General features: G+C 48.8%; 1 protein-coding gene across 1 annotated transcript; it reads left to right on the forward strand.

The window, feature by feature from the left end:
* The first annotated feature begins 4,307 nt into the window (after window positions 1-4,307).
* On the forward strand, window positions 4,308-5,217 carry LRRC58 (leucine rich repeat containing 58). Its single transcript, XM_073618095.1, has one exon. It carries the CDS (start codon window positions 4,747-4,749, stop codon window positions 5,200-5,202), a length of 456 nt encoding a protein of 151 aa, XP_073474196.1. The 5' UTR covers window positions 4,308-4,746; the 3' UTR covers window positions 5,203-5,217.
* Window positions 5,218-10,270: the final 5,053 nt, after the last annotated feature.

The following is a 10,270-nucleotide window of genomic DNA, read 5'->3' on the forward strand; positions in this document are numbered from 1 at the left end:
GGGGGTCCGTACTGAGGGAGAGGGATGTATACTTAGTGGAGAGGGGGGTCTGTACTGAGGGAGGGGGATCTATACTTAATGGAGAGGGGGGTCTGTACTGAGGGAGGGGGATCTATACTTAGTAGAGAGGGGGTCTGTACTGAGGGAGGGGGATCTATACTTAGTGGAGAGGGGGTTCTGTACTGAGGGAGGGGGATCTATACTTAGTGGAGAGGGGGGTCTGTACTGAGGGAGGGGGATCTATACTTAATGGAGAGGGGGGTCTGTACTGAGGGAGGGGGATCTATACTTAGTAGAGAGGGGGTCTGTACTGAGGGAGGGGGATCTATACTTAGTGGAGAGGGGGTTCTGTACTGAGGGAGGGGGATCTATACTTAGTGGAGAGGGGGGTCTGTACTGAGGGAGGGGGATCTATACTTAGTGGAGAGGGGGGTCCGTACTGAGGGAGGGGGGTTCTATTATTACAATGTAATATTAGAAATACATATCAAGCATGGTGTTGGTGTGATATAAGTGATGATATGAGGAGGGTGTTGGTGTTGGGGTGATATAAGTGCTGAAACCAGCCATTCACCCGACAAAATCCTCGGCACCGAAATCCCTGCACCTCCCTGCTGTCCTGGCCAATGCCCTGATCCCTGGACAGGGGACCTCCTGCCTCCTCTGTGGCATTCCCCGTGACGTCACAGGGAAGTCCCGTCAAGTCACCGTGCGTCAGAGGGGGGCGGGGTCACCGGATGGCCCCGCCCCCCGTTATTTAAGAACCGTCAGACGAAGAGACGCCGTCACACAGCGGGAGCCTCCCTCCATGCCACAGCATGGCTGCGGAGCGGCCCGGAGAAGACATGAAGAAGAGAAGAAGAAGAAGAAGATGAAGAAGAAGATGAAGAAGAAGATGAAGAAGAGAAGAAGATGAAGAGAAGAGCGGGAGCCTCCCCTCATGCCATGGGTGCGGAGCGGCCCGAGGAGAAGAAGATAGAAGACGCCGCGGAGAAGATGCTGGACGAGAACGCCGGAGGAAGAACCAGAAGAGCCAGAAGAACCAGAAGAAGAAGAAGATGAAGGAAGAAAGAAGAAGCATTTAAATAAAGGAATTGTCAAAAACTGTCTCTTGTCATTTTTAACATTTTTGACAGTTTTTTAGTGAAATGGTAGGGGTAAGTACCCCCTTACCATTTCACACAGGGGGGGGGCCGGGATCTGGGGGTCCCCTTGTTAAAGGGGGCTTCCAGATTCCGATAAGCCCCCCGCCCGCAGACCCCCACAACCACCGGCCACGGTTGTGAGGATGAGGCCCTTGTCCTCATCAACATGGGGACAAGGTGTTTTGGGGGGCTACCCCAAAGCACCCTCCCAATGTTGAGGGCATGTGGCCTGGTACGGTTCAGGAGGGGGGGGGGGGGCCGCACTCTCGTCCCCCCCTCTTTTCCTGCGGCCTGCCAGGTTGCGTGCTCGGATAAGGGTCTGGTATGGATTTTTAGGGGGACCCCACGCCGTTTTTTTTTTTTTTTTTGGCGCGGGGTTCCCCTTAAAATCCATACCAGACCTGAAGGGTCTGGTATGGAATTTAGGGGGAACCCCACGTCAATTTTTTTTTTTAATTTTGGCTGGGGTTCCCCTTAATATCCATACCAGACCTGAAGGGCCTTGTATGGAATTTAGGGGGACTCCCACATCATTTTTTTTTTTTAATTTTGGTTCGGGGTTCCCCTGTGGGGAATTCCCATGCCGTTTTTATCAATGAACTTCTATGTGTATTGTCGGCAATGCAATAGCCGCGGTAGTTTTAAATGTGTTTTTTCCTTCAAAATGTCATTTTGCTGTCAGACTGTTCTAAACACGGGAAACATGCGCCCCTTTACAGGCATACTATAGACACCCCCCAGGTATGAAATTTAAAGGGATATTACACTTTTATTGTTTGACTTTAAGCATTATTAAAATCACTGCTCCTGAAAAAACGGCCGTTTTTAAAACTTTTTTTTGCATTGATTCATGTCCCCTGGGGCAGGACCCGGGTCCCCAAACACTTTTATTGACAATAACTTGCATATTAGCCTTTAAAATTAGCACTTTTGATTATTCATGTTCGTGTCCCATAGACTTTAACGGTGTTCGCGTGTTCGAACGAATTTTTTTCCTGTTCGCATGTTCTGGTGCGAACCGAACAGGGGGGTGTTCGGCTCATCCCTAGTGTCCATTGGTTTTTGCAGTTAGTAGGTCATTTGTGAGTTTTAAAAGAGCAGTTTCTGTGGAGTGTTGAGGGCGAAATCCAGATTGAAGGGGATCAAGAAGGTTGTTTTTAATGAGGTGGTCACTCAGTTGGTTGTAAACCAGGCGTTCAAGGAGTTTATAGGAAAAGGGGAGCAAGGAGATAGGGCGTAGGTTGTTAAGATTGGTAGGGTCCAAGGATGGTTTTTTGAGTATGGGAGTGACCAGTGCATGTTTTAGAGCATCGGGGAAGACGCCAGAGGTGAGGGATACAATGTATACAGATCTCTATATATAATACAATGTATACAGATCTCTATAGAGAATACAATGTATACAGATCTCTATATAGAATACAATGTATACAGATCTCTATATAGAATACAATGTATACAGATCTCTATAGATAATACAATGTATACAGATCTCTATATAGAATACAATGTATACAGATCTCTATATAGAATACAATGTATACAGATCTCTATATAGAATACAATGTATACAGATCTCTATATAGAATACAATGTATACAGATCTCTATATAGAATACAATGTATACAGATCTCTATATAGAATACAATGTATACAGATCTCTATATAGGATAATTGCTGAGTAATGCTGAGCAATCATTACATTGTATCATTGCTCCGGGTGCCTCACGTGACGTCAGCAACTTGCTACTTCCCGCCCCCAATTCATGGCTCCCGTCCAGCCCCGCCCCCGGTCTCTACACATTGTCCCCGCCCCCTGGCAACACTCTTGAAGCCCAGTGTCCCCGCCCCCGGAGGGCCCCGCCCCCTGTCTAGCACATAACTCTCCTCCTCGTGGTGTGGGTGGTGAGGTGTGCGGTGCAGGTTCCGGGGCGGCGGGCTGAGCTCTGTCTTCACGTTCCGGAGACTTGCATAAGCCAGGAGATTGCTGAACATACCGTACAGAGAACGGAGAGGAATAGAACACGGACGCTACACTGCCTGTACTGAGGGGCCCCTGCACTCTGCTCCCCCTGTACTGAGGGGCCCCTGCACTCTGCTCCCCCTGTACTGAGGGGCCCTTGGATTCTACTCCCCCCTGTACTGAGGGACCCTTGGATTCTACTCCCCCCTGTACTGAGGGACCCTTGGATTCTACTCCCCCCTGTACTGAGGGACCCTTGGATTCTACTCCCCCCTGTACTGAGGGACCCTTGGATTCTACTCCCCCCTGTACTGAGGGACCCTTGGATTCTACTCCCCCCTGTACTGAGGGGCCCTTGGATTCTACTCCCCCCTGTACTGAGGGACCCTTGGATTCTACTCCCCCCTGTACTGAGGGGCCCTTGGATTCTGCTCCCCCTGTACTGAGGGACCCTTGGATTCTACTCCCCCCTGTACTGAGGGGCCCCTGCACTCTGCTCCCCCTGTACTGAGGGGCCCCTGCACTCTGCTCCCCCTGTACTGAGGGGCCCCTGCACTCTGCTTCCCCTGTACTGAGGGGCCCCTGCACTCTGCTTCCCCTGTACTGAGGGGCCCTTGGATTCTGCTCCCCCTGTACTGAGGGGCCCTTGGATTCTACTCCCCCCTGTACTGAGGGGCCCTTGGATTCTGCTCCCCCTGTACTGAGGGACCCTTGGATTCTACTCCCCCCTGTACTGAGGGGCCCCTGCACTCTGCTCCCCCTGTACTGAGGGGCCCCTGCACTCTGCTTCCCCTGTACTGAGGGGCCCCTGCACTCTGCTTCCCCTGTACTGAGGGGCCCTTGGATTCTGCTCCCCCTGTACCGAGGGGCCCTTGGATTCTGCTCCCCCTGTACCGAGGGGCCCTTGGATTCTGCTCCCCCTGTACCGAGGGGCCCTTGGATTCTGCTCCCCCTGTACCGAGGGGCCCTTGGATTCTGCTCCCCCTGTACCGAGGGGCCCTTGGATTCTGCTCCCCCTGTACCGAGGGGCCCTTGGATTCTGCTCCCCCTGTACCGAGGGGCCCTTGGATTCTGCTCCCCCTGTACCGAGGGGCCCTTGGATTCTGCTCCCCCTGTACCGAGGGGCCCTTGGATTCTGCTCCCCCTGTACCGAGGGACCCTTGGATTCTGCTCCCCCTGTACCGAGGGACCCTTGGATTCTGCTCCCCCTGTACCGAGGGACCCTTGGATTCTGCTCCCCCTGTACCGAGGGACCCTTGGATTCTGCTCCCCCTGTACCGAGGGACCCTTGGATTCTGCTCCCCCTGTACCGAGGGACCCTTGGATTCTGCTCCCCCTGTACCGAGGGACCCTTGGATTCTGCTCCCCCTGTACCGAGGGGCCCTTGGATTCCTGCTCCCCCTGTACCGAGGGGCCCCTGCACTCTGCTCCCCCTGTACCGAGGGGCCCCTGCACTCTGCTCCCCCTGTACCGAGGGACCCCTGCACTCTGCTGTATCTACATTTAGGGACCCCAAGACAAAGCTCAGTTTGCTCTGAGGTCTCCAGATTTTGGGGTCTCTATTAGTCCCTCCTTGATTGTTCTGGGAGGCCTCCAGGAGCTCTCTGATTGCCCCAGTAGAGGGTATTTCTTCCACCATGGAGGGCCCAGAGCCAGTAGAGGGGGAGCACATCCTCAACCTCTCCCACCTCGGCCTGGACAACTTGAACCTGGAGCAGATGACCGACAATCGGAAGAAAGAGGTCCATCAACTGCTGCTGACCCACAACCGCTTGGTGGTCCTTCCCCCTACTGTGGCCACCTTCTCCCAGATCTCCCTCCTGGACATCAGTAACAACACCATGGCCTACATTGGGGAGGAGATCCTGGGGCTCACCAGGCTGAAGACCCTAATTGCCAAGAACAACCGGCTGGATGAGTTCTCGTTACCCAAAGAGATAGGCACCATGAAGCTGGAGGTACTGAACCTCAGCGGCAACCAGTTTGAGGAGATCCCCAGCCAGATCCTCCAGATACAGACTCTGAATACCCTGTCCATGGGGGGCAACCGGCTCAAGAGTATCCCGGCCGAGATCGAGAACATGATCAGGTAGGTTGGTTGGCCTGGTGACATGTATTGGGTGGGCAAGGAGCAGTAGGTTGGCTGGCATGTATTGGGTGGGCAAGGAGTGGTAAGTTGGGCGGGTGGCATGTATTGGGTGGGCAAGGAGCAGTATGTTGGTTGGATGGCATGTATTGTGTAAGCAAGAAGCCATAAGTTGGCTGGCTGAGTGTCATGTATTGGTTGGACAATGAGTGGTAAGCTGGCTGGGTGCCATGTATTGGGTAGGCAAGGAGGGGTAAGCTGGCTGGGTGGCATGTATTAGGTGGGCAAGGAGTGGTAAGTTGGATGGCTGGGTGGCCTGTTTTGGGTGGGCAAGGAATGGTACGTTGGTTTCCGGGATGGCATGTATTGGGTGGGCAACGAGGGGTAAGCTGGCTGGGTGTCATGCATTGGGTAGGCAAGGAGCGATAATTTTTTTTGCTGGGTGGCATGTATTGGGTGGGCAAGGAGAGGTAAGTTGACTGGGTGGCATGTTTTGGGTGGGCAAGGAGCGATATGTTGGGTGGCATGTATTGGGTGGGCAATAAGCGATATGTTGGGTGGCATGTTTTGGGTGGGCAAGGAACGGTACATTTGTTGGCTAGGTGGCATGTATTGGGTGGGCAAGGAGCGGTACATTGGGTGGCATGTATTGGGTATGCAAGGAGCTGTATGTTGGATCGCTTGGTGGCATGAATAGGGTGGGCAAGGAGTGGTACGTTGGCTGGGTGGCATGTATTGGGTGGGCAACGAGGGGTAAGCTGGCTGGGTGTCATGCATTGGGTAGGCAAGGAGTGATAGTTTTTTTTTTTTGCTGGGTGGAATGTTTTGGGTGGGCAAGGAGTGGTAAGTTGGCTGGGTGGCATGTATTGGGTGGGCAAGGAGCAGAACGTTGGGTGACATGTATTGGGTGGGCAATAAGCGGTAAGTTGGTTGGCTGGGTGGCATGTTTTTGGTGGGCAAGGAACGGTACATTGGTTGGCTGGGTGGCATGTATTGGGTGGGCAAGGAGCGGTACATTTGTTAGCTGGGTGGCATGTATTGGGTATGCAAGGAGCGGTATGTTGGATCGCTGGGTGGCATGAATAGGGTGGGCAAGGAGTGGTACGTTGGTTGGCTGGGTGGCATGTATTGGGTGGGCAAGGAGTGGTATTATGGGTAGCATGTATTGGGTAGGCAAGAAACTGTAAGTTGGTTGGCTTGTATTAGGTGGGCAATGAGCAGTAAGTTGGTTGGCTGGGTGGCATGTTTTGGGTGTGCAAGGAATGGAACGTTGGTTTCCTGGATGGCATGTATTGGGTGGGCAAGAAGCCGTAAGTTGGCTGGCTGGGTGTCTTGTATTGGTTGGACAGTGAGCGGTAATTTGGCTGGCTGTGTGCCATGTATTGGGTGGGCAACGAGGGGTAAGCTGGCTGGGTGTCATGCATTGGGTGGGCAAGGAGCGGTAAGTTGGTTGGCTGGGTGGGCAAGGAACGGTACGTTGGTTGGCTGCGTGGCATGTATTGGGTGGGCAAGGAGCAGTAAGTTGGCTGGGTGGCATGTTTCAGGTGGGCAAGGAGCGGCGCATTGGGTGGGCAATGAGCAGTAAGTTGGTTGGCATGTTTTGGGGGGGCAAGGAACGATACATTGGTTGGCTGGGTGGCATGTATTGGGTGTGCAAGGAGCGGGTAAGTTGGTTGGCTGGGTGGCATGTATTGGCTGGGCAAGGCGCGCTATATTGGTTCGCTGGGTGGCATGAATTGGGTGGACAAGGAGTGGTAAGTTGGTTGGCTGGGTAGCATGTATTGGTTTGGCAAGAAACGGTAAGTTGGTGGGCAATGAGCGGTAAGTTAGTTGGCTGGGTGGCATGTATTGAGTGGGTGGCATGTATTGTGTGGGCAAGGAGTGGTATGTTGGGTTGCATTTATTGGGTAGGCAAGGACGATCCATCCTTTCTGACATTTGGAGAATGTTCGTTCTCTCCAACTGTTCATGTTCCAGGTCGGGGAGTGTCGCCGTGCCCTGGAGATGTTGCATCAGCTCCCTCCTCCTCACTCCTGCTGCAGATTTTACTTTACATTCCAGAAGTGTTACCTTCTTCTTCTTAAAGCCCAACTCTGGCCAAAGTACCCCCCGCCAGGATCACAGTCCACTTCTTTGTTTTACTTCCCCAACTTGCCCTAGAATAGTGTGACGATGTGGATTTAAAGCCGACCTTTCCACCCCCGCCCCCCCCCCCAAAAATCTGTTAATGTAATCAAATATACAAGGAAACCTTAAATATATAGATGTAACCAGATCATCTGATGGATAGAATCCAGTGTATACAGATCATCTATATAGAATCCAGTGTATACAGATCATCTATATAGAATCCAGTGTATACAGATCATCTATATAGAATCCAGTGTATACAGATCATCTATATAGAATCCAATGTATACAGATCATCTATATAGAATCCAATGTATACAGATCATCTATATAGAATCCAATGTATACAGATCATCTATATAGAATCCAGTGTATACAGATCATCTATATAGAATCCAGTGTATACAGATCATCTATATAGAATCCAGTGTATACAGATCATCTATATAGAATCCAGTGTATACAGATCATCTATATAGAATCCAGTGTATACAGATCATCTATATAGAATCCAATGTATACAGATCATCTATATAGAATCCAATGTATACAGATCATCTATATAGAATCCAATGTATACAGATCATCTATATAGAATCCAATGTATACAGATCATCTATATAGAATCCAGTGTATACAGATCATCTATATAGAATCCAGTGTATACAGATCATCTATATAGAATCCAGTGTATACAGATCATCTATATAGAATCCAGTGTATACAGATCATCTATATAGAATCCAATGTATACAGATCATCTATATAGAATCCAATGTATACAGATCATCTATATAGAATCCAATGTATACAGATCATCTATATAGAATCCAGTGTATACAGATCATCTATATAGAATCCAGTGTATACAGATCATCTATATAGAATCCAGTGTATACAGATCATCTATATAGAATCCAGTGTATACAGATCATCTATATAGAATCCAGTGTATACAGATCATCTATATAGAATCCAGTGTATACAGATCATCTATATAGAATCCAATGTATACAGATCATCTATATAGAATCCAGTGTATACAGATCATCTATATAGAATCCAATGTATACAGATCATCTATATAGAATCCAGTGTATACAGATCATCTATATAGAATCCAGTGTATACAGATCATCTATATAGAATCCAGTGTATACAGATCATCTATATAGAATCCAGTGTATACAGATCATCTATATAGAATCCAGTGTATACAGATCATCTATATAGAATCCAATGTATACAGATCATCTACAGTGCCTTGAAAACGTATTTATACCCTTTGAAATTTTACAACCAAAAACGTAAATGTATTTTATTGGGATTTTATTTTTATGTGATAGACCAACACAAAGTGGTACATAATTGTGAAGTGGAAGGAAAAATGATACAAATAAATATGTGAAAAGTGTGGGGGGGGGGGACATTTGTATGGCGCCCCCCCGGAGTCAATACTTTGTAGAACCCCCTTTCTCTACAAGTCTTTTTGGGGATGTCTCTACCAGCTTTGCACATCTAGAGAGGGACATTTTTGCCCATTCTTCTTCTTTGTAAAATATCTCAAGCTCTGTCAGATTGGATGGAGAGCGTCTGTGAACAGCAATTTTCAAGTCTTGCCACAGATTCTCAATGTGATTTAGGTCTGGACTGTGACTGGACCATTCTAACACATGAATTTGCTTTGATCTAAACCATTCCATTGTAGCTCTGGCTGGATGTTTCGGGTCGTTGTCCTGCTGGAAGGTGAAACCTCCGCCCCAGTCTCAAGTCTTTTGCAGACTCTAATGCCGCGTACACACGGGCAGACTTTTCGACCGGACTTGTCTGACGGACGCCGACGGACCAAATCCGGTGAACAATCCAATCGTGTGTGGGGCTTCAGCGGGCTTTTCCAATCTCAAATCTGACGGACTTTAGATTTGGAACATGCTTCAAATCTTTACGTCGTAACTCCACCGGACCCAGAAATCGCTCGTCTGTGTGCTAGTCCGACGGACAAAAACCGATGCTAGGCAGCTACTGGCTATCAACTTCCTTATTTTAGTCCAGTGTACGTCATCACGTACGAGTCCATCGGACTTTTGTGTGATCGTGTGTAGGCAAGTCCGGTCGTTAGAAAGTCCGTCAAAAGTCTGTCGGACTTTTGTAGCTGAAAAGTCCGACGTGTGTACGCGGCATTACAGGTTTTCTTCTAAGATTGTCCTGTATTTGGCTCCATTCATCTTCCCATCAACTCTGACCAGCTTCCCTGTCCCTGCTGATGAAAAACATCCCCACCACATGATGCTGCCACCGCCATGTTTCACAGTGGGGATGGTGTGTTCAGAGTGATGTGCAGTGTTAGTTTTCCCCCCCACACATAGCATTTTGCTTTTAGTCCAAAAAGTTACGTTTTGGTCTCATCTGACCAGATCACCTTCTTCCACATGTTTGCTGTGTCCTCCACATGGCTTCTCACAAACTACAAAACAGGACTTCTTATGACTTTCTTTCACCAATGTCTTTCTTCTTGTCACTCTTCCATAAAGGTCAGATTTGTGGAGAACACGACTAATAGTTGTCCTGTGGACAGATTCTCCCACCTGAGCTGTGGATCTCTGCAGCTCCTCCAGAGTTACCATGGACTAGGGCTGCAACTAACGATTATTGTCATAATCGATTAGTTGGCCGATTATTGTTTCGATTAATCGATTAATCGGTTAATAACCTTAAAAATAGTGTGGTGTATAATTTAGTTAATATGTAAAGTTTTAAAAAAGGCAATTTATTCTTAAATATCTCTATGCAGGGGGGAATATAAATAACCAACTATATGGTTAGGGAGCAAATATCTAATCCACTCTGAGAATAACAGACAGAAGAGATATTCTGTACATACTATTAGAGGAGATATACTGTATATACTATTAGAGGAGAGATATACTGTATATACTATTAGAGGA

This window comes from Aquarana catesbeiana, linkage group LG02, assembly GCF_042186555.1.
Source record: "Aquarana catesbeiana isolate 2022-GZ linkage group LG02, ASM4218655v1, whole genome shotgun sequence".
In the NCBI taxonomy this organism is placed as follows: Eukaryota; Metazoa; Chordata; class Amphibia; order Anura; family Ranidae; genus Aquarana; species Aquarana catesbeiana.